This window comes from Pocillopora damicornis, chromosome 5, assembly GCF_964200805.1.
Source record: "Pocillopora damicornis chromosome 5, jaPocDami1.2, whole genome shotgun sequence".
NCBI lineage: Eukaryota > Metazoa > Cnidaria > Anthozoa > Scleractinia > Pocilloporidae > Pocillopora > Pocillopora damicornis.
The window spans coordinates 18,621,717-18,646,652 of record NC_142674.1 but is presented as its reverse complement, the minus strand read 5'-3'; the positions used below and the strand labels follow the sequence as shown (position 1 = coordinate 18,646,652).

Genomic DNA, 24,936 nt, shown 5'->3' with positions numbered 1-24,936 from the left:
TCTGAAATTGGTGATCATTTCCACTTAAAATAAAAAGTTAATCAAAGACAAAGTGACTTCAAATTAACTTACGTCCGTCCATTTCCCCGCAAACCAGTACGGACACTTTTTGAGGTCACATGACTTTGTCGAGACTGGCCGCTGACTCGGATTACAGGCTGTGTCCATAACTGTTCCATTTTCACCAGTACATGTCACATGACGGGTGCGCTGTCCCGAACCACAGGTCACACTACACTGGGAGAGGAAAATAATGAATGAGATGCTCATTTGTTGGAATTTGATACTGGGGAGAGGAGGCAAGGTGCTACAATGATCAAGCGATAGGACGGGAGGCAAGGGGGTATGATGCGGTGAGCGGAAGGTTTCAAGAGCGATTTTTTGTTTTAACCATAATACTGCGGTCCTTTACAATGTCATCAGCTCTTGGTGTCCTTTCACTCATATATTGAAAGTACTCCTCCCGGGAGATAGTCTGCACTGGACCCCTGCTAGATCATTTTTCGCAAACGTAAAGTTAGGTTTGGCTGATTAATTTCAAGCATAGCTGACCAAACAAACAGTCTACAAATTATACTATTTAAGGGAAGATTGGCAGCATTCCCATGCAGGCTGTAAGTAGTTAGGCCCCAATCAGTGTCAGACAAATTGTCTGCTGTAGACGAGTGCCTGCTTTTAGGAAAAGGTTCTTAGCAGAGGTTGGACAATGAATATACAGACAGACAGTCAAACGGACGAACAGAAAGAGAGACAATCAGGCATAGAGGTCGACAGACAGACAGATAATCAGGAAGACAGGAAGATAGACCGACAAACAGAAAGAGATACAGATAGCCTGACAACACGCAAAAGGATAAACAGACAAGCATGGTTTTAAATCCATAGGATAAAGCAATCGAGAATGTAAACAAGAACTCTTTTTAATTACCGAGGTCCAGTTTCCCTTTGTCCACCACGGGCACTTAAAAGTATTGCAGTGTCTATTAAGTGAAAGTTTGTCACTTGGGCGACAATCTCGATCCTCAAGTTTTTCTCCAAAATTGTCTATACATTCTGCCGTTCTGTTTTGTCTTCCTCTACCACAACTCTTTGAGCACTGAAAAAAACAAAAACAAAAAAAAAAAGATGGACACTAGTTTTCATTAATTGGTGGGAGAGTAGGAATCGTTATGGTGGGGAAACGTTTCCTTGCGCCATGCTGACACCTGGCAGGTTATTTTATTGTCCTGAGACGGAGAGGGGAGAAGGATTCACCTTAGTGGGAAGTAGAATTTACGCTAAAAAGAATAGAATACACCTAAGGGGTGTCCGAATGTATGCCCTAGGGGTGAATGCACTCTGGAGGAGACAAAGGCACCTGAGGGTAGTCAAATGCAACCTGAAGAGGTCAAATAAACACCAAGGAAGTCAAATGCAACCTGAAGGAGTCAAATAAATAAATGAAGAATTGTTTAAAGAGCTTCCTTGCTAATTTTTATAACACATTTTTCTCTATCAATCAGAACTCGTGTACTATCTTAACCCCAGTTCAAATACCTTGGACCACTCAGAGTAGACCCACTTGGTTCCCTCGCACTTTCCTTCGCACTGAACAACCACGGCAGGCTTTGAACCTTTTGCACAATGTTTGTCCTTCACAACATCCCAGCGGTCACTGCTAATACGCATGCACCGTACGATACGTGTCTGGTTCCCAGCCCCACAGCGTGCAGAGCACTCTCCTGAGCTCTGTATTTTCCATCTGCAAATTTAAGAAACAAACCAACTTTCTTTTTGTGTCATTTACAATTTGTCCTCTAAAGCTACTAAAGCATAAATCGTTCAATCTATCGTTCTGTTTGTCCGTCTGTTTGGCAGTCATTGTCTCTCTCGTCAGACTGTCAGGCATTCACGATGTGAACCAGTCTTTTGTTCTGTATATCCCTCAGTCCTACTATCTCAGTCCGTCTGTTGATCATGCAGTCAATCAGTTAGACATTATCTTATGCCGTCTGTCTCTCTGTCCGTCTGTTTGTTAGTCTGTTCGTCTGTCTGTCTGTATTTCTGTCTGTCTGTCTATCTGTCTGTCTGTTTGTCTGTCTGTCTGTTTGTCTGTCTGTCTGTATTTCGGTCTATCTCTTTGTCTGTCTGTGTATCTGTTTGTCTGTCTGTCTGTCTGTGCATCTGTATGTGTGCCTGACGGAAAGTTATTTACTTATCCTTTCAGTTTATAGTAAAAGTAACTTAAGAACTGAAATTAAGCCTTTTACCCACCAAAAGTATTGAAACAATTGCATTACTTACTCGAGTACGCAACTTAAATTGCAGGGCTCTGATACACTGCTCGGACGAGTCCTCTGATCACAGCGGGAATTTGACACTTGTTGTTTGTCAATAGCACGAACACATCTGGGTTGGCGGTTTCTTTTTCCTGGTAAAAAATAAACAGAATTTCATAAGAAATGAGGAACGCGTTTAAGCATGAGAACATAGTTGATGTACTTTTTTTTAGTTTTCCAGACATGCGCACCATGATTCTTAATCAAGGATCAAAGTGACACCATGGTGTCACATTGGAAAGCGCACCTCACTTCGAGAAAGTTTCTATAAATGATTATAATAAAGTTCGGATATAACGCGCGCTCTCATTGGTTGAAAGAGCGTGCTCTATGAGAGTATAGAGCATAGAACTGAGCTAAATCTGTCACGCCATCTGCCAAATTGTACCATGTTCGACCTTTTCCAGGACTTCTTTTTAGCTTTTTTCCGATAATTGAAAGTGGAATTTCGGAACAAGCGAGCCGGCAAGTAGTAACAGAAGAACCAAATAAAGGTTTGTAAACATACCAGGCGCCGTTATTTACGTTATTAAAACGTGGGCAGATACGAAAATCCTCAAAGGAAAAACAAAATAGACATTCCGAGTTTTAAAGATTTTCACGCTCAGTTAGATTGCAAGCTTACGTACGGTAATGAAAATCAAACATAGCCAACACTCGTATAGTCTATAGAGTTCAGAGTTCAAAAACAAAACAGAACAAAACAGAACAAAACAGAAATGATGAAAAATGTAACCAAACTGGCATAATTGTTAAAATTCATACTAATCATGACGGTGTCTGAGAAAATATGATCATGCTGAAGTCCATCGCGGCTCACTTATCATGCCGATCTCCGGTCATCACAGTAAAGCAAGCCTCAGAAACTACATCGGCCGCCCTTCGAGTGAAAAAATAAGAGCTCGCTCTGATATCCTTTCCAATGTGTTGAGTGGAAAGTCACTTCAGTCACTGCAGCCGAGTTTTGAGGCGCTTTCATCCCGAGCGATCTTCATATTCCGGTGAACTCGGCTGTCGTTCATTTAAAAAACACTCGCCTTGAACAGTTTGTTTTCTACCTTGTCATGTGAAAAAACCCGCGTGTTTTTATGAGCCATAATTCGGCTGAAGTTCACTGAACATTTCACTTCAAGATTCTGATTTAAAAACTTCAGGCAAAAGCGTTAAATTCGACCTGCCGAGTTATTTTAGTTTGTAAACTATCGCAGAGTGTGAACTTTGATGGTTTTTGAACTTTGATGGTTTGACACTTTTGACAGCTTTTGTCTTGTACAGCTAATCAGATTATTTGAACCATTCTAACAGGGATTCTGATTGGCTTATTGTAGCGTGCTTTATGAGAGTATAGAGCATGCTGACGACACTGTTGTTCGCTTTGGAAATAAAGTTTGTTTTGAAAATTGAAAGTAATGCTTGGGTAATTTAACGGATTCTTTATTATAAAACAAATAGAGAAGCCTTGACTGTGCTCTGTTCTGTTATAAAGCACTTAGGAAGCGGCTAGAGCACTCAAGAAGTGGGAAGAAACACTCGACTACGTCTCGTGTTTCTCCCTACACTTCTTTCGTGCTTTAGCCGCTTCTTGCGTGCTTTATAACAGAACAGAGCACAGTCAAGGCTTCTCTATTTGTTAACTAGAACTTAGTGAGTGCAATTGACACATCCCTGGCCTGGACTAGGTGCCTCCTGATTCATTCCTTCATAACGCTAAGATGGTGTGTCGTGGGGAGTGTAGAGTGGTAAATTTTGTCAGGCAAGTGTTGTGTGACAGTGGCTGCGTGGCCAGTGTTAGGCTTTTTGGGACAAGTCACGCGGAAATATTTGTCCCACCTCGGCATAGTTTATTACACTGCGTCCAAGGTCCAAGCTGGCTCCACATGTATACAAGCTTTCTTGGTTCCGATATCTTTTGATTGAATGAGTAGTGGATGTTGGGAGGTAATACGTCACCAACTTCAAGAACCTGTGAAATCAAAGAAGCCTTTGGATCAACTCATAAATAGACAAGAGAAAGGGAATCTTGAAGATTTACAAAACGAAACGATTGAGTTCTCTGGCCCAGAACAACTGAGACGGGAAAGGGACTTTACAAGTCAGTTCACTGAACCTTTTTCTTACAATTTAATTATTTCTTTTCCATTTCTACCGCTCTGTATCCGCTGTTGGTCAGTATTTCGGGCGCTTCCTCACGTTATTAAAAAAAACTAGTTTGTAAAGAGACTAAACCAGAGTCGACGAGATGTTTCCTAATTCAGTTGCACCGGGAGTAAATTACGCCCTCGCTTATTACCTTTACATGGACACGTGACGTTGCTATTCAAACGACACCATTTGAAAGGCTGCACTGTATACTCACGTGCACTTTGATTGGTTCAGTAACTTTTCCTGAAATCTTTATTTGTTCCGTCGCTTTTTCAGAACCTGAGTACCAGACCTTCGCGCCAGGGACACGGAATTCTCTTATTCCGACCCCCACAATCATTCCTCCGTTGAGAAGGAACTTACCATTTTGATCCTGAAGTGCTGAAAATATGGAACGGAGAGGACATTAGGACAGTTGCATGAAGCGTACATCGACTCCCACCGACAGCAAATGAGGTGAAGCGAGAAAAATTTGGGCCGTTGGCTGGTATAACCAGATTCCATTTAACTAGGATGCCCGCACTTTGAAAGTTTGCGGATAAACACCATTCCCTTTTCGTTTAACTAAACTTTTTATTTAAAAAACCTGAAGTCCGAAAACTCCGCCCATAACGACAGATCCAGGACAGAGATTTTGTTAACATCACGCAAAACCTCCTACGCTAAACTATTCCAAGTCCTAGTTCAAAAGTCTCACTTCCCGCTTACCATATGAATTATCAAGAGAGCGTTAATTCAACGTATAAGTATTAGAACGAGGATAAACGAGCGATTAAAAAAAAGTAAGACACTGGAATTGACTCTAAAAAGAAATACTAACCTAGATAGCTAGAATCCTCTTTATTTTTCCAACCATACTGAGTGATGACTATGTCCGTCGAGGCAACAGGTATCGTAAATATGTAATTGTATCCTGTAAATAAGGCCAAATGAAAGTGATCATTCCTTTTTTTCTATAGTAAATTCAAGTCAGCTCGTCTTTTTTGGGGGTGGAAGCTTCGACAATGATTCTATGAATTGCAATCCTACCTTACAGTTGACGCACATACTCTTGTTAAGAATTGAAGAGAATTGGTATTGTGTCAAAACGAAAGCGTCCGACTGGCGAGTTTGTCAGATTTCTCACCAACCCTTTGGACAACGTATTGATATTGTAAGAAAATGTGCCATGTCAATCGCGCCTGGGTGCCTTAATCACGTGACTTTCTCACTTAATCTTAAGGGATAAAAAGAATTGTTTTCTCTGTCTAAAGCTTTTTATCCTCGCGGATTCAAATACGTGATAACCGTCTAAAATGGGGTGGAAGGGACCGAGATCTAATCCACAAGTACATTCCGCTAACCCTTACCAAACCTTGTCTCGTTGAATGTCCTGGACAATCTCCTGCAAGAGGAATTGTCTCCTCCGCACACTCCACATTTATCAAATTTTTTCTTTGAGCTCAGATCTCTGTCACAACCAGCAGCCTACAAGCAAAGCAGAATTCTCATATGACGCAGGGCTACTGGAGAATTTGTTTTCTTTCTCATTTCATTGTTTTCATCGCCATGTTGTCGTCTTTATGGTCTTGAAGTCGTCGTCGTCGTCATTATAAAAACGTGTTCTTGTATTCTTCATAGTCTTATCGTTTCGTTGTCATGCCGTCGTTGTCGTCGTTACCGAGGCACTTTCGTATTGATCATCGTTTGTCGTTATGCTCTCGTCGTTTTCCTCTTCGTCGTATCGTCTTTTCAGTATTTATTTGTCGTCGTCATGTTCGATACGCTCTCGTCGTCTTCGTCACAATGAAATCGTTTATTTCGTCGTTGTGAAGTCGTCGTTAACTCGTATATCACATTTTTGTAAAATGTGTAACTTACCAAACATTTGCCCTCCACGCAGATGTCTGTGGTCTCTTGATTACAAGGGGTCCCATCAATAACTTTGTCCTTCAGTTTGAAATAAATTGCAGTGCCAGCCATGCGGCAGTACAGCTTGCATTGATTTTCTTTGCGAACTGTATCAGGACAACACATACAGCCAGTTAGAAAAGAACCAGTACAATTAGAAACTTCATAAACTTAACGTGAAGTTCTTACTTACCTCCAGCATATTTTGGCAGCCACTGAGTCGGTCCGAAACTCCTCGACCCAATACTCAGACGTCGCCCATGCGTATTCACACATTGCAAGGCTCGGAAATCCGGTGACCCTGGTGGACACTCCTGCCAATATAACAATCCAACAACACTTGTGTTAAGCTGACGGACACAAGGCAAGAACGAAAAGTGGAAACACTCAATGAAATAAATCACATTACAACATTCTTACCTGAGTGTTGCATGACACAAAACGTTTTCGTTTTCCAACGCAGTATTTACCTCCATTTTCTGGGCTGAAAAATAAGATTAAGGTCCATTGTCCTTTGATAACAAGTAGTTTTGAAAGATCAAAACATTCTTAAACTGCATAACAGGGCAAGAATTATGTTCCAAGCTAAAGTCCTATTTCTCTTTCTGTTACGAGCAAAGTGAACATCGGCGTTCGCTTATCGCTGATGGAAATTGCGCGTGACATAAGTAACTAAGCTGAATGGCTTGACAGCAGTTTAGTGATTAGATGAAGAAATTATTTGGGTACTTACATTGGTTTGTTACACTTTCTGTATGCGAAAGAAATCCCTCCTCCACATTTTCTTGTGCATTCATTGAAAGAACCCCATGGTCCCCAGCCACCGTCTACTGGTTTTAATTTTCGTTTCCTCACACACTGACCTTTGATGCACCACTGAGACAGGTAAAAAAAAAACTTCACATCCGCAATTGAAGTGTCCTATGTAGCTGATCTGGATCAATATCAATATCTGGGCAACCGCTCACCTATCCCTCTCCTAACCCAACATCAACCTTAACTTGTTGTCGAATGACTGTTGTTGATACTGGTCAGTTAAGTAAGAAATTTTAGTTAACAATTATTTTTGATAAATTCCATTTAAGTACTCAAGCTTCTTCCTTGGTCTACCTCGAGTGAAGAGTTAAAGATAGCTCGCTTAATTCTACACCCTCGTTATGGAAAAATTTAAACGAAGACTTTTTTTCTTTTGTAATGAACCTAGTACTTAATTGTCAACGACTTTATAATACAAGTAATCATTTTTGTTGGAAAAGGTTGTGAAGTGTTAAAATGTATCAGGTGTAATCCCGTGATGAGTGTGGATTGTAGAAAGTTCAGTGATTCTTAAAGCGTGAAGCGACTCGACTTTTTGTGTGGTGGTTTTAAACGGGAATATCACCGTGAAAACCGCTCGTGATAGAAGCAATCTAAAGATTATAAAATAACAAAAGAGATCTGAAAAAGAAGTTGGCTTGCTGCAAAATCACAAATTTCATGAGAGAGGGAAGGGGCGAGGCACTATTAATCTTTGTGCAAAATTCTGGTGTCCTTTTTAGTGTGCATAGCATTGCACGTTGCCTAGGTAACTGCGTAAGAACTTTCTAGACTAAGAAGTCTGGTGTACTTAAAATGAATAAACATTTTTTATTTCCGTAATTCTGCTTACATAGCAGGGGGCTTAGATGTTCCAACAAAGGGTATGATAGGAACTTCCTTTAAGTCATTATAAGTAACGAGAAGTTTTTGTGCAGTACTTCCAAGTAAGGAACAAACTGCCGCCATCTAATTGTCCTAATTAGAAGACAACTTTCCCTGCGAAACATCCGTCTCGTTGTATATTATGTTACACCAAGAGAAAATAATGGGTTTATTATTTTCTCCTGGTTAAATATGAACGTGTTTGACATGAAAGAATTTGTATCCGCTGTAATTTAGGAAGAAGTGTGACATATGGGAACCATCTCACTCGAGAATGCAAAAAAATTCGGGGTGAGTGATTGGAATTAAAAACACAACAAATATTAAACTTAATCGGCTTATGAGTTTGACCTACGACCCTGTTACGTGGTCAACATTGAGAACGTACAGTTTAAAAAGGATATGAGATGTATGTAAACTACTTGCAGCCAACGAAAACAGCTTTTGGTTCAAGTAACAGTGGTTGTCCCAAAGTTTGCACAATGTAGATACAAGTTTAAAATATCGTTTTTAAAAGATTGAAGAGGTATCAATTTGTCATTGATTGAGAGATTTATTTTGAAAGGTCTTCGTTTAATAGCATTATCTTTAATACAACTGAAATACCATCTTCAGACAAGAGGATATGCTCAGATCTTGAGAGCTTAGGAAAAGTGTCCGAACGACTGATATGTTTTCTGAGTGAATTGGTGTATTCAATACAGTCAACACCCTTGTGGTTTTTCACTCTAAAATAAAATCGGAAATATTCTGAGGGATTAACGATATGCGAACATTTCATTTGTAGAAAGCGATGACAAACAAACAACAGTATTTAAATATTAACAGGTAAATTAAGTTGAAGAAAACAAGTTGGCAACTAGTGAAAGTCAAAACGTAGAAGAGGAAATATCTCAAACACGAGTATCTGATGATAAATTGATAACATAAAAAAAAGGAACATATCATTTACAAAGATCTAGTAAGATCTGCAGAAATTTGAGAAAATGTCTAAAATTGTTATTTGATAACAGAAAGCTGTTTTGTCAGAACCTTCGTCTATCACAAACTTAACAGTAAATAAGCGATCCCTATTTGCGAATCTTGAGAAGGTCGTGCGCGGTCTGTAGCTATCTTCACCATCCCAAGCCATTCTTACTCTCTCTGGATGAAATTAATAGTTTTGCAGTTGCTTATTCCTCCGAACTCATATATCACTTTTTTTTCCCCATCTAAGGCTAGATAGTCTTGCACAACACACACAAAAACGGCAGTTATCTCGACATGGTCAAAATAATTTAAGGGAAATCAAATCGAAGTATTTTTGAAAAATTATTTTTAAACAAGAAAAAATCATCAGGACATTCCGTATACGACCGGGAACATCAGACAACCAACGCACGCGAAAAATTGGTTGGTATGTACAAAGTTTACGGGAAGTTCACAGATTGATGATTGTGTTAAGTAAGCGATGATCCTTAATTACAGCCTTCTCATAATTAGGCTTAGTTTATGACAGCATGTTTCGACAGATTCGATTTGGTAAACGTCACTTAAGGAACGTGTTAATTGTTAGAGTACCGAAGGTGCGCGTGTGTTTCAATTGGAAAGAAGACACGTGGAATGGACTAACAAACGAGGGAAACTGGAAGTGTTTTGTTCCAAAGGGTTAAATTTCTGTAAACACGTAAGCCAACTGTTTTTAAAACGAATTAGTTGTCACGAGTCATCAACGTCCAGATTTGCGAACTTAAATATATTTGAGTAGATCCGCTACAAATCGGAAAAATTTAAGGACAGCTTTTTACTCGCAATAAGAAAGCTCATTCGTTTTGAGAGCGGTTTGTGAAAAGCGACAGTTTGAAATAAATTTGGATAAGAACAGTCAATTCGAGATATTGGAGATACAATACAGAAAAGAAAAACAAAAAGAGAAACAAAACTTTTAAATAACCTTGAAACGTTTTTCATAATGGAAGATTCAGAATAAAAGAAAGAGAGAAGAAACAAGAAATAATTATTTTGGGTTGACCACAAAAGACAAAATTTGTTTCTAAGGCTTGAGAAGACACTTATCGTTGACTCCAAAATAGATAAGCATGTAGAGTCTCATTTCAGTTACTAACAAAGCGTTGTAAGGCAGACAGCTGGTGAGAATTAAGATCATTAACAAAGAAGTGATATTGCAATGATAGAATATCAAACTCTCAATACTAACACAGACGGAGATCTATGACGGTAAGTTTGGAGAATTTACCTTCCTTTTTGCGCACGGCGTTCCATCTGCCCATGGCATGTGATGAGTGGAGCAGCCTTTTCTTTTCCCGATCATCTTGACACACCACAGGCGTCTGCAAGGTTCCTTATAGAAAATGAAGTGGAACAGAAGCTAAGGCAGTGCCTCTCAAACAAAATCTTAAATGTTCTTTGCAAATCCTTGCCTTGCGTACATTTTCCACAGGAAAATATTGAGAAAACTCCCTACATAAGGCTGAAATTTTTTGCCAACAATACGTACCATATATGGACACAGCCTGGATTCCTCTCCAAATATCATTTGGCATTGTTTGTCCACGCTGTAAATTTCTCCCGGCAGAGCGCCACGATACTTCGATTGATTTTTTTCACTAGGCTTATTTTCTAGGCAAGATCCATACCCTAGTCTGAAACAGAGGCGATTGCAAGGTAAGTAAGTTACAGCTGCAAACAGACGATGAAACTTCACTATTCAGAAGACACCTCACGGGGTTTACGGGCCACAGGTTTATTACGGACCAACATGATGACCAGCTCGGAGTTGGCTAGTTAGCTCAGTTGGTAGAGTACTGCTCCAGTATCGCAGAGGTCATGGGTTCAAATCCCGTACAGGCTTGAATTTTTTTCCAGGCCTTACTTTCAGGACTGCTTAAGAAGTATTCATTACTGTGAAGATCGCTCTTAGATTTATTTCCTAATCCGCAGTTAACATTTATGATTCTCATATATCCACAGTCATTTATTGTGGCAACCGACATGTTAAAGCAATAAACTGAAACTAGTTTTGTTACTTACTCTAAGAACCTTGTGATCTTTTCTCGGCTGCAGCTTGACCAAGACCAAGGTTTGGAGTCAAAGCTTAATGAAGGGGCCATCAGATGTTGATCTCCCCTGCTCCGTGTGCATAGGTTGTTATCTCCATCATGAGGAAGACTAAATCTAATGTATTGAAAGAAAAGGGTAAAGTTTACAGAGGTCAACTCAGTTGATACAACGAAACCTTTAAAGGAGGAAGTGGATAGGTTGAGATGAATGGGAACTTAAAGTAAAGAGACAGGGGGAGGAAAAGATGAAACGCAGGTAGAGGCAGAAGAAAGGGTGGCGGAGAGTTGAAGGGGAGATAGGGAGAAAAAGAAAGGGTTCTATGGGAGGTGGAAAAGCAGGAGAAGGAGGAAAAGGAGAAGAAACAAAGGAGGAGAAGGAAGAGGGGCGAGGCTAGAGAAGGACAACACCATCTCGCCAGCATGGAGGGTGCTATCCATGATCGGAAAATGTATCAACTGTATCGAATGTACTTGAATTTAAGGAAGCATGGATCTTTACCATTTACTGTGTTGACCTCATCTTCCCTCAAGAGGTTTGAGAAGCATGTTATAACATAAGCAGTGAGTTGTTTCAGCCTCCTGACTGAACGTTTTCTCTTAAATTTAAATTATCTTTAAAAATTTGTGAACTTACACGTGACCCAGTTCGTGTGCTATTGTATAAGCTGTGCTTAGTCCATTGTCCTCTGCCAAGGAGCAACTCCTTGATGATTGGCACATGGTTCCAAGCTCTGCAAGACCTGGAATAACAAAGACATCAGTACAGCTTGTCAACAAATTAAGGGGGTATTGCCTCCACAGATACATTGTGGTAAGCACAACTTTATCATTGATCGACAATTTAGTCGACTGAGGAAAAAGAAGCCTGCGAACAGGCCCAGATAATTAAAGCGATAAAAATATAATAATAATAATAATAATAATAATAATGAGGGCTTGCTCGCGAGCTGCGGAAAAGGGTGTTTGACTCCCGTGATCTGACAACTTCGACCAATACCGCTGTGTACCACCAATGCTTAATACTCCTTAAAAGGAAAATGAGCTCATTTGTCACTGGCCAGATTTCTTAAATTTCGTAAGTTCAGATTACCTAATGTGTCACACTTTCCGGGCGATCTGCAGATATCTCTCCTGCAAAAAAAAAACAAAGTAAAGCAATGAGTTAATCAGCTGCTGAGGAAACGTAACTACAGCTAGTTCATACAAACATAATGTTAAAGCTAATTAAGACAGTTTTAGTTTCGTGTCCTGTAAGTTCTTCTAAACTTCAGGACATGTAACATCTCGTAAATCGAGCTTCCCTTGCTCTTGTTTAACTTTTTCTGTACACTTCACTTTCTAGACTCTTCTCGCTTTTCTGTCAAGCCACACTTGTTTTTGGAAGTTTGGAGCTTGCTGCTTGTGTTTAACAGCGCTTTCCATTGCGTCTCTTTTGTGTTCTTCGGCGCTTGGTACCGACATAACTAGATAAAAGGTTATATCATTGTTTTCCTGAGACAAAACCAGTACATCATTCACTCCGCTTAGTGCCAGCCAAATGTTTTACTCCGGAAGAGCAAGGAATGCTTGTGTGTTTCCATGTTACCAACGTAACTGCTCCGAGTTAAGGAACTGTTCGCGACTTTTTGGCATGCACAATTTCTCTGTCCTTCTCTAAATCTGCACATGCTCTTGCGCATTTGAAACTCACATTTCCAAACAAGAATGACCAAAATACATCCCCAATATTGGCAAAAAATTTTACCTTGTTAACAAGATGGCGGTATCGTGGCGGTAAGACTGACTCTCTTCTGACATCATATGTTTCTTCTGCCAGCGGCAGAAACTTTTCAGAGTTCGCGTTGCGTCTGACGAAATATGGAAACCAGGCTGAAATCAATAAAACAGACAATCATTTATTTACGAACACTGCAAACACGTTTGGCCATTGTAAATAGCCTATCAAACTTTTTGGTCATTAACTAGAGGAGTTTATCTCGTTTTTCCCGTTTTTCATTGAAAGTAGTGGCTAGAAGCATCTGCGCTTGTCACAGATGAAACGATACTTATTCGTAATAAAACCCCACCGGTTTGGAAAATTTCCCCAGGCTAGCCAGTTGAGTAGGAGTGTCTTTCTTTTAATTATTTTTTTCCTCCATGAACGTTGGAAACCCTAGTTTATCTGCTCTCGTTGCTTGGCTAAATTTTAAGCTATGCGTGTTCTTAAATTCAAACAAGATGAAACATTCGATTCACTTCCAGTGCGGACGTCTTTATGGAAGATCAACTTCCGGGATTCTTCACTGCATTTGTGGTCTGATTAAACAAAACAGGAAATCGCTTCTACGGAGTTTCCCTGCTGTGTATACTATTTCCTTCGCTTTCTGTGCATTGGAAAGATCTCTCACGAATTTTTTTAGCAGCCCTCAGCGCCATAGCACAGTCGCCATTTCAATATTTTTCAATCCCAGAAACTTGATATCAATTTTCCACCCAATCGATTATACAATTCTGCTAGTTTTAACTCTGGCGGTTCTTTCTTCTCAAATTTTCTTGAAAAGATATGAATAACGGGAGAAGAAATTCCATCTTGGTTACTCTTGGGAGTGAGAACACTTCTTAAGGGAGTCCCCATTTTGCACGCTACTTAGTTGCAATTATGAATTTTCAATGGTTCATGACAGCGATGAAATGATTGTAAAGGCTGTGATTTTTAAAATTAAAATAATTCAAATTTTTCTTCTTATAAAAGATTTTAATCCTTACTCCTGCAATGCTTCTTTCCTCTTTATAAAATATTTATAATCATCCTATGTTTATATTTTTGGTTTCCCTCAATTGGTGATAGTTTTACGCGGTGCAAAATGCATGCCGCGGGACATTACAACTGGACGTCTTTAACCCTCAAAACCCCTAAGAGTTAATATCTAGTTTATCCTTTAAATTTCACTCCTAAATCAAACTTCAGGTCACGAAAATGAAGGAAAGATCAGTAACTGAAGAAGTTCTTGATTATTTAACACATTCTACTTGTCAGCACCTTGGGAAATGTATAGAAAACAATGTGGACAATATGCCTACTGATGTTATAATGTAAAGGGTTAAAAATTTGGTTTAATTCAAGATCCATACGTTCTTAGTGTCCAGGTAGGCTATTTTCACCACAACAATGTTTATAGCGCAGCCAATACTTCTGTCGCGATAAATTTGAGCAACCTGTTCAAGAAAAGAGAAAAAAAATCGTTAAGAATCTAAACATATTTATTAAATCTAGTAATGAAGCCAACACAACATAAATTACGTGCAGTTCCTTCATTTTGGCGAATTGCGTCAGCGATATCAGCATTCAGCGCACAACTCTGAGGCCCTAGTATCAATTTTTTTTTCGATTTTTTTGCGAGCAGTCCTTGCTTTTTAGCAAAGTCCGTTGTCAAAATAAAAATCAGTAATGTCAGCGCGCAGCGCGGAATTCTGAGGCCCCAGCATCAATTATCCCTATTTGACTTGCGCGAAAGACTTCGCTGTAAACTGAAGGAGAGTCTGCTCGCACTCTACACGCACCAAAAACTCTCAGTTTCTAGTAATGCAGAAGCTACCCGTTCTGATAGTAAAATCCATGGTTTTTTTCCATTACATATTGCGAAAAAACATAAGAAAATCGATCAAACCTCCATAACCAGCCCGTATAAAACAATGGCTGCAGTGAAATGAGACGAAAATGAACCTATGCGAGAGTACTCTGGTCACGTGAACATCAATCTTTAGCTTTTTAATGATTAAATGTATAAAACAGCAAAATATCCATGTCGAGTTTTTCAAGTTACAGTCTGCATCCAATTATTATGCAACCATGAAAATCAACCTCAATCTCCTTTCCTTTTTGGGCGTTTTTCTTCCGTCACAGATGCGTTTCACGTTCTTAAAATTATTTCTAGGCAGATCCGTTTAATCAGGATCTTTTATCGATTTATAACACCGCGCCGCACATTCTTCTGTACTCAATCAAATTTCGCAATCGTTTGCAGAGCCTCAAGCGCCTGCCAAACGGGGAATTTCAAATTTAACGTACAGTTGTATGTGCAACGTGAAGATTTTGCGTGATGCCTCCATTTTCGCTAATCTCTTCGTTTTACTTCCTCTCTAAAACGATTAATGCAATTTCCTTTTTTTCCTGCGCCAATTGGACGATCATCGAAAAAAAAGAGTTGTGACGATATAATTCCGTAATGAACGTATACGTTTGCGCTGTCCACAGAAGGATACAAACCAAAATATCCATCACTATATAAACTTATTAAAAACGAAAGTCGTAAACGCTCTAGAGAGTAGCTTTTCACAATTTTAAAAAAATACAGATCAATTTCAGTATCATAGCAACCGCGCACCTGTGCCCCCCTAATCCAACTTTAACCAAACTTTGTCGCCAGTTGACTGTTATTGGGTTGGGGGGGAGGGTTGGTTCGCCATTGCTTAATATACGTTTGAACGTACTTTAAGGTTAAACGAAAAGAAATAACTGATAACTGATTACGATAATATGTTACTTACCACACCCATCAGAGTAATGATATAGCTTTCCAAATCGGCTTTGCTATCAAAAGCGTCAACCATAGTTTTATCAGCAACCACTAACGTTTCAACGAAGCTCTCACCGAGGCTTCTTTTACGTCTTCTCCTCGTATAGCTTTCATTGATGGGTCGTTGCGGCTGCCCACGTAAATGCGGGAGAGGTTTGTTGGTATCTAAAATCAGAGTCAAAAGCAGTGTCGTGTTATGGAAAATTTAGTTCAATCATTTTGCCTCCGGTATTTAAAGTAATCTTGTTGGAGGTAATTACTTCAAATGCAGTGAGCGATGAAAAGGCTCGAAGCTGAGGCCCTCGTAAGAAAATTCAAGTGAGGCTTAAGATTTAAAAAAACCGCATCTCCTTTTGCACAACTTTACCTGATTTACACCACCATTAAAGGGTAGGAAAGATAGTTTACCTCATACACGAGAGCAAGAAGGTTAATATTCACGATTAGGATTAGAATGAGTTCACCACCGCTATTTACAGAGTTGCTATTAGCATCCTCATGAATCTTACGAGATCACCATCTTGTGAAGAATCTGAGACCCTCATGCATACCATGTACATCAACGATCAATAATGGTTCTGAGACCAAGTGGAAAGCAATTCTGTCTGCAATCATATGATTACAGATATAGAGTTCGTTTACCAGCTAAAAAACTATGGCGAGCTTTAAGAAACAAATAAACATCATTTAAATTATTTCATAACTGTAAAAAATAGTACTACGCAGGAGTGAAAGTAACAGCGCGCACTTGGAAGCGTACATAACAGCACGCGCACAGGGGAGCACATAACAGCGGGCGCACTGGAGCGCATAACAGCGGGTGCACGAGGGCGCACAGAAGCTAACACAACATCGAGCGCACATAACAGCGTGCGCACAGAAGTTAACAAAACAGAGCGCATCTAGGGGCGATACATTACAGGGTGCGCAAAGGAGTGCCATAAAAACGTGCGTGGTGCGCAAACGAGACACAGAACTACAAGGGCATAAGAGTGAACATAACAATTTGTAAGAAGCCAACTGAGTGCAAAACTATGAAGAACTGCGGCAGAAATTTTCATCAGAAGCCTTCCACCTGAATGAAAATTCCTCAAATTCACTTAAGAAACCAAAGGCCGGCTGCAGTGCTAAAATAATTGATGGAAAAGGCGTTCCTTAGCTGTTTGCTACTGGATCAAAGTGGTCAAAGCGTTGCGTGACAAGCGAAGGGCAATGCGTGACAAGAGGATATGATTTGCAATTAAGCATCTGACCATCGTCATTTAAAATCGATCACCAAAGCATTAATTACAAGGAGTTACGTTTCGACCGTTCGTTATCGCAGGTTAATCCTGTTTAAACGTAGCATGGAATGCTCCCCGTGAACACGAAGATCGTGACACTATTGCACAAAATAAAGATGGCCACGCATGATTCTTGTTAATATTTTTAACTTGGACGTGACCTCATTTTTTCGGTGAGTCTGATTGAGCATCGGAGTGTACGTCAATTTCTTTACACTTCATGCTGTGTTTATGACAAAAAGCCATCTGTAAAACAATTTGCAAATTCGCGAAATTCTTTAGTTTTCACAGAGAAATATTAAATCAATTACATCAGGTTTTGAGCGTGTTCTTTATGTTTATCAACCGCGTTCAATAAGCAGACTGTAAGGCTTGTAAAGAGTTCACTAATAACAGGAGTCACCGGGTGAGCAGGAACACCGAAAAACGTGTTTATGGAACAAGATGGTATTCAGAAAATCTGACAAATTCGTAACCCTCCGTCATTAGGGAATGACCTAACAGAAGTGACATTTTGCTATCGCATAGAGCTTAAATTCGTCTCTGCTTTCTATAACAAATTACAATAAACCACTTGCTGAAAAGAATTGAGAGGAATTTCTTGATCCAATTTGCAGCCAGTTTCTGACGTAAAACAACTGCATTTTTGCTATATTGTAGCAGTAAAAGGCCCTCTTTAAGAAAGAAAAGGCACTGACAGATGAAATCCAAAAGATATGGTTTCCAGACAGCCAAAACGAAAAGTAAACTTTAATATGTTAGTTTGTTGATCGTATCGTGTCGTTGTCGGTTGATTCACGGGTAAACTGTCAAGTTTTACGTCAGAGATTTCTAAGACAACCTTGTTTCAGTGTCGACCACGACAACCTATCCATGTCAAGTGTGCCTCAACCTCTGCAGCGTTCCCGCGCTATCACGCACACGGCAGAAAGAGACATTAAGTCGACTCGTATTAAGCTACGGTTAGTTGTGCAAAGAAACTCCCTAAAAATTAGAGCTAAATTTTCCTCTTTTGCAGATTTGCGCACTTATATTAAAACAGATACAAGCCAAGAGTTACAGTACACACTCTTCAGGCGCAAAAAAAACAAATCGGAAACGTCTGATTCGCTAGCAATCCAGCAAGGTTGAAAGGCGTATTTATTTGTATTAACTGAAGTCGATCTCACAGTGTCCTATCTGATTTGGCACACGACATGATGTGACGTAAAATGCACTTTTTGTCATAACTCATGTCAAGGTAGATATAGAATAGTGGTACTTTGAAGCAAGATAAATTTCCTGTATAGCGGAAAACGTGCATAATTGTGGGTTGAGTTGTCTTCTTTTTAACCGTATTGTACGCACAGACGGACCGTGTGTAATCTAAATGAAACTTACCCACAAGTCCACATGTCGACGGAGCATTGCTAACATCGTCTTCAAGAGCAGAATGACGAAATACGATATGGAATTTCCTGAGATGCGCGTGTATCTTTGTGTTCCGTTCTTCAGCAGGTTCGATTAAATAGCGTTGGCCACTTGAGACGAACGAACCATGCTGTAGAAGGAGAGAAACTGGACACCTTATGATCAGATTTTAAATTAAAACTATCACTCTCCAAAACAAAAATCAAAAGGAAATAAAATCTACGCGCGTTTCAGGGGGATTTTACATATGCAATTCTCATGAAGCCAAAGTTGTTTGTTTTTCATGATTAATATGCTTAACGGAGGAAGTGGTTACTCGACATTCTTTTGGCTAATTAAATACCCATGTACCAGCGGTTTTAGTATAATAAGAACAATGTAATTTTTTTTTTTCATATGTATATTTGAAGTTGCACAAGGTGTCGCCACCAAGACGGGAACGCGCGAGTTGCGAAAAATTGTTAGTATTGATTTCCAGGGGGTCATTACCGCATGAAACCACTTCCGGTAGAACTGTAAACCCAAAAATCTGAAATGGCAACCACAACTAACCCGAGCCCTTGAAAAAAATGTTTTTCAAAATTATCCCGTGTGAAATAAACTCTGGATTAGATTCCGTTCATTAAACAAAAAACCCTCTTCACAGGACTAACCAGTTTAAAGAGTTTTCAACTCAGAGTGTGTATAAACTTGTCAATTTACATGTCCCTGGCTGAAAGTCGGGCGGACAGGCCTCGTTAATTGAGTACATAAATAAAAGAGTATACCGCCATCGGTCACAAAATGATAATTTTTCCAAATGTTTTCATCACATGAATGAGAATCACATGGAATTGTTCTAAATCGAATTAAAATTACGGAGCGGTGAGCGGTAAGGAACAGGAACACCGCCTGAGTGCCGTTCACGGCGCTGCGCGGTTGTATAAAACAAATCTTTGGAAATCAAAGCGGGAATTAAATCATCAATTATAACAACATATGTAAACAGGACAAATGTACTTACAAGTCCGTTGCACAAATTAAACACAGCAGTAGAATTTGGCTCTCCCTGAATTTCCCCACGATAAAAACAGTGCTGCAAATTCCCAGAGAATGGAAGTCTCCTAAAATCTCCGTAAATATGCTCTACATTAAGTGCAGGCGATAAAAAGCTCGCGTCGCGCTCCAATCGGAATCGAAAAATTTGACCAAACGCGGCAAGTCTGTAATAAACTGTGGCCATCCCCCATCCGTTGTAATCGTATCTTACAAAATGTTTGTGAGGCGAATGGCGTTTTCCGAGGCGACTCACTCGCTCTACGATTGTCATCTCAAACTCAATGCGACCATTGTTGCTGGAGATACCTCTAGGTAACAGCGTGCGACCTGTATCGGAGAAAAACCCAGGGTAATTATTATAAACACACTAAAAACTAAGAGTTTCGACTCACGCTTAGCAGCGTTAAAACGCAACAATTTCCACTCACCTTTTGCATATTTCTTGTGTGTCGTTGCACAAATTTGCTGAATTAGAAGAATTATTAATACACTGCAAGATATCCTCTTCATGGTTCAAGATTTCGGAGATTTGAAGTTGTGCCCTCGGTTTGCGGGGCCTTTCACTGGAGTGTTTTGTTAGACAGGACCTCAAGGAACGCCCACGGTGACAAGAGAATTGACCAATTACGAGCCAGCTCGTCGATAGCGACGTTATGTGTGATGACACAAATCACCTGGTGAGAATGAAGAAGTTCTTCATAACAAATCTGTATTTTATTATTTTAAACTTAAAATTGGCGTGTTTGGAACAGCCTGCAAATTGATTTCGTTTTGACTACAAGGTGGGTTGTTTGTTAATACTGTGGTTGAGTTACAACAAGCGAATTCTCGTTTATGTCACGGAAATCATTACGAATTGTCACAGGACGGTTTCAATTTAGCGCTTAGCCGTATGTAGCGGCCTATAAAACTCAAATGAATGAGTTCATGAAAGGAAAACAGCCAAGGACTCGATACAAATTTGAAAAAGTTTTATGGTATGATTACAGGCGTACCATAGCTTTGTTTATACACAGAGCTACCTAAAAATGTCTAGGGTACGAGATAGTTTTGAGATGATCACAACACTAGTAATAACAATGAAGCTGATTTGAGCGACCCGATGTCGTTCAAAACGCTGAAAAGATTGTCATAGCTGCTACTGAATAATCTTCGCAACGTAATAACAACCAAAACGAGTCAAAAAATTTGGATTCAAAGCAATTGAGAGTACAAATGCCATATAAAACACCGTTATCATCACAACAGTCGCGCAAGCAGCGGAAACTTTTTTATCTCTTCCGTTTGCTATTGACCGCAAACTAAACTCAATATTTATATCAAACTTCTCAATAAGCACCAGTAACTGGTGCTCTACGAAGATACGACAAATATCGCATGGTCTAGAAGTCACATCAGCTCCCAAGTCTGATTAAAAAAGATATCAGTGCTGGTCACATCGTAAAGCTTCGGCATCACTTACAAAATTCTGAATCGATAACAACTTGAGAATCTACTAATAACATCATCAAGTTCGTATTCCTACAATCGCTCGTATAGTGTTTGCATCATGGCGTTCCGTTAATTTCTTCTCTCAAATTAAACCGTGGCTCACTAAAATCGGCTTTTAAAACAAGCTTTACCATCCATTTTTTTCAAATCTCTTTAGTTCTTGCCTTGCGTTTTAAAAATGTTATTTATAGTTTGTAAATGACCATTCCACAGGGTTTTTCCTAGCGCTTAAAATATCGTATGAATGCAATCCATGAATTCTAAACTACAAGCTGCTAAATTTATATCAACGATACATACCCGCAATGCGAAAACTGCTAAGGTCACTGAGAACTGAGCCCTCGTATAAAAAGTTTTGAAATATCTCAATTCCAAATTAGCTACAGCTGAAATCGATTGAAAATTTATTTACAATGAGTGAAATGCGCATTTAAACAGATTTTTTTTTTCAACTTAGAGCAAAATTGGTGGAGCGATGTTAATACCGTTTACGTGGATATAAATTCATACAACATGTTTCTCGTTTGTCGTTTCCGATGTGACCCGATTATTTTACATCGTAGACAGTTTTCTAATGCATTTAATCCTTTAGTTGTCGCAAAACCATTCCTTTCGTCAAACGAAACCGGAAATCATTTTCCAGTATCAATTTCTTTCAAATCACGACAATACATAAATACACCGCCGCATCTTACTCTACATGAAAGTGTAGTAAACAATTTCGCAGTCAATTTGGAGAAAAATGGTGCATTCGTGCAGATATTGCCCAGTTGAGATGTCTTCGTCCCGCACATGCGAAGATCTTTGCGGTCTAACTGTCAGCGGATTTGCGTTCGTAGACCTCTCAATTGCGTCTGTAGATGTATAGGAGCTCATCGCTTTAAAATCCTGTCTGTCTTTATAACCAATGTTGAATTTAACACGTGTTTTGACAACTAATGCGCAGTGAAGGCGATTTTCGGATTCATTTAAACAAAACGAAACATTTCAAGAATTTAAATTGATTAAGGCGGTTCGCGTTTACTTGAACGCGGCAAAGCGCCGAAAATTTATTTGCAAAACAACCGCAGATTCTACGACTCCGTAATAGCAAAAAAGCCGATTTGACAAAGGTCATAATTCTTAGAAACCCTTACAAATCGCGTTTTTCAAGATGCGTAACTCCAAAATAAAGATTTGGGGCCGAAAGATGATTTAATTGAAGCAAATTGTCGTAGTTTCATAGGCTACGACGACATTTCAAACTCTCTAAACAAAGTACCTCATGCGGGCGAATTCGCGTGTTTTCAAATCCTAAGGTTGCTCTGGTAATAAGTTTAATCTGAAGTTTTTTTCTACTCTTCCTCCAGAAATTTAGTACTTTCTTCACATCAGTGGGCAACAATTTATATTTGCCACCTTACTCAGTTATTCATTTAGAGTTTAAATATCAAAATTCAAATTCTCAGCATTTATCAAGTGCTTCCTCATAGAACAAGTTGGAAGAATTTAATTTTTATGCTCTCTGTAGATCCTCAACAGTAATCGCATTAAGCGCATGCCTGAAAGTATATTGATAACTTGTAGGAAATTCGATTCTTGTCACGGGTTAAGGAGAAGATGTTGACTTCATAGTGTTTGCATGTCTGTGATAACGATACTAAGACTCAGACGACGAAAAATCATCTGATAAACGAAAGTTAGGTATACTACTAAATACCACGAGGAAAAAAGTCAGTCTTGTTTGTTTTATTTCCTACCATATTATTAGCCTCTTTTTTTCCGGTTTTTTCTGACAAAGCGTAACGTTATTTTTTTTACCCTTGCATAAAGAAGTATTGAGCGACACCCCAATTTTTAATTCAGACAAAGAAAATGTATCCGTGTGTTGCAACAGAACCGACAAAAATGGCGCTCCTAAAAACAGGAGTATCTTTCACTTCTCGGTCTTTTTTATGTCAAGGAACCTCATCACCAAAGAGACGATCAGATATCCGTAACTTACCCAAGGCGTTGCCTTTCGTGGTCGCAGAGGAAGTTATTGTTCGTTGCTGTACACGTATCAAAAATTCTTCGTTGTTGCTTCTTACAATGCGCGCAGAGATCGAGAGCAAATGTACGGGATCTACTCCTCCTACACTACGCGAACTCTGTCTTGCAGTTAAAATAATGAAATTCGTCCAAATGCTCTGGGTTAGATTGATACGAGCTAGCTTTAGGAAAAAGAATGCAATCCTGACCTGAAATAGCGGCTTCACGACGGTGAGTATCAGCTAACTGCTCTGGACGGTCGATTCAAAGCCACTCGCTCGGTGAGATCAGCCAAATCTCGCCAACACCCAAGTGCAATCAAACATGATGGTAGTAAACTGATCCGCTTTTTCTCATTGTCGGATAAAATTTTCTTCTAAGACGCTAACCTCTAAAATGCCATTTTGGAAACGAACGAAATACTATTTTGTGGTTTAGGAGATGATCCTTTTAGATGGTTTTACAAGAAAATAAATCTCCTTTAAAGGTGGTTATTACCATAAATGTCCTATGAGTCATGTCTGGAGGTCAAATCCTGCGGCCAAATCTCAGATACATTATAAACAACAAAAAAAAATTTCTCCTGTTTTGACATTTGTACTTTCAACACAAAGATCTATTTGGTTTTAACCCCTTGCTGTCGGAAGTAATAACCTGATTTCTTTAACCCGTTGCGTAGGATGCGCTCTGGATTTCTTTCCATGCCCATCCACGCATGTGATTAAATTAAGTCCTGCAACATTGCATATCTATACCATAATGTAAATCTTACTTGATAAAGCTAGATAAGGAAAATCCACCATTAAAATCGCCATAAATAGTTAAAAAGCCTTGTCATGCACTCGGCGAGGTTTCCGTATTTGAGTAATTAAGTAACTCTAATCCGCTTTCTGGTTTCGGTTTTTTCGGATAGGGTCTTTTTCTTTGATTCAAAACAGTTTTACTTCTGACTATGCAAGCACTTAATTTACAATATCCAGATTTTCTCAACCATTCATCATTGAGTACATAAGCTCTTTGTGTAAGCTGATTTCTTAATAAGCTGAGAATTCTAAGGCTATTAATGATATAGTTGGATAACATTATATAGCCCAATTATAAACGTTGAGTAAGACACGCAATAGGCAACACCAAAAGAAACAATCATTTTTTGACAATTTAAGCCAAGACCTACCGTTAGGAATTTACAACAGAAATCCACTTAGAATGAACCATCCAGGCGCCTTGATTGGAAACTAGATGCGGCATTAAGTGTAGGAATTTGGTAATAAAAGCGAATAAAGGAGAAAGCTTACAAACCGCCAGCCTCATAAAAAACACTCCACCGTCTTTAAAAGCGCAACAATCTAACTAAGACTCAGTCTGTCTTCCCACTTTATTGTTCCGGCCCCGACGATGTACATAGCGGTCAATAGCTCTTCAAAAAACGAACCAATCACGACAGAGAACAGCCGGACAAAATGCGTCATGCGCGGACATTTCGCGGGAAGCACTTTCGCAAGGTGGTGTTCATTACAGCTTCTCTAAAGTCGATCGCATCAATGAGCTTAAGAACCGGATGAGTTAAGCTTCACGTCCGGCGAAATGGTGTTTGAGCGGCGAAATTCTACGGCTACATACACGCAAAGTCTACTACCCTCTTATAATATATGTATTATTACTTTTAACCTATTGAACTCCTGGGATTTTACGATCCATACCTTTATATTTGTTTCATATTAAGTGCGTTAGATGTTTGAGATCTGCCTGGAAAAATCTACTCAAGACAAGATAATTCTCTAAAAAATTCAGCATACCTTCGATTATAATGTGCAACATATTCTAGTTTTTGCATGGCTATGTGCTTCTTTCAAAACCACAAAGTCATTTCCAATCCAAATCTGCTCTGATCTCCGAGAAAAAGTGTTATTGTAAAAGTTCTAACTACATGTATGATGTTCAGGATAACAAAGAACGAGATGAAAACCGCTATGGGATACCAAACAAAAGTCGGCAAACTACGGTGATCAACAAAACTCAGCTTGTTTCAGGATAAAACAAAATCTTTTTGTTTGTTCAA

The 24,936-nt window shown here is 39.3% G+C and overlaps 1 protein-coding gene across 4 annotated transcripts in view; it reads right to left on the bottom strand.

The window, feature by feature from the left end:
• Positions 1 to 24,936, bottom strand: part of LOC113664504 (uncharacterized) — a 66,928-nt gene that overhangs the window by 25,232 nt on the left and 16,760 nt on the right. For 2 of the 4 annotated variants that reach the window (XM_089207151.1, XM_089207150.1), the window contains exons 2-24: positions 19,805 to 20,050; positions 19,342 to 19,703; positions 18,309 to 18,468; positions 15,617 to 15,810; positions 14,201 to 14,284; positions 12,834 to 12,958; positions 12,180 to 12,220; positions 11,724 to 11,829; positions 11,061 to 11,204; positions 10,528 to 10,672; positions 10,267 to 10,371; positions 7,084 to 7,226; positions 6,771 to 6,834; positions 6,544 to 6,664; positions 6,321 to 6,457; positions 5,810 to 5,927; positions 5,281 to 5,373; positions 4,675 to 4,841; positions 4,149 to 4,281; positions 2,284 to 2,410; positions 1,537 to 1,741; positions 929 to 1,096; positions 73 to 237 (exon numbers count right to left, since the gene is read on the bottom strand). In XM_089207151.1, coding sequence (XP_089063277.1) covers positions 73 to 237; positions 929 to 1,096; positions 1,537 to 1,741; positions 2,284 to 2,410; positions 4,149 to 4,281; positions 4,675 to 4,841; positions 5,281 to 5,373; positions 5,810 to 5,927; positions 6,321 to 6,457; positions 6,544 to 6,664; positions 6,771 to 6,834; positions 7,084 to 7,226; positions 10,267 to 10,371; positions 10,528 to 10,672; positions 11,061 to 11,204; positions 11,724 to 11,829; positions 12,180 to 12,220; positions 12,834 to 12,958; positions 14,201 to 14,284; positions 15,617 to 15,810; positions 18,309 to 18,468; positions 19,342 to 19,703; positions 19,805 to 19,886 — 3,189 coding nt within the window. In that variant the 5' untranslated portion in view covers positions 19,887 to 20,050. Of the gene's footprint in view, positions 1 to 72; positions 238 to 928; positions 1,097 to 1,536; positions 1,742 to 2,283; positions 2,411 to 4,148; positions 4,282 to 4,674; positions 4,842 to 5,280; positions 5,374 to 5,809; positions 5,928 to 6,320; positions 6,458 to 6,543; positions 6,665 to 6,770; positions 6,835 to 7,083; positions 7,227 to 10,266; positions 10,372 to 10,527; positions 10,673 to 11,060; positions 11,205 to 11,723; positions 11,830 to 12,179; positions 12,221 to 12,833; positions 12,959 to 14,200; positions 14,285 to 15,616; positions 15,811 to 18,308; positions 18,469 to 19,341; positions 19,704 to 19,804; positions 20,051 to 23,086; positions 23,302 to 24,936 lie in introns of those variants that run through there. The other 2 variants (XM_089207152.1, XM_089207153.1) reach the window with 2 other exon arrangements.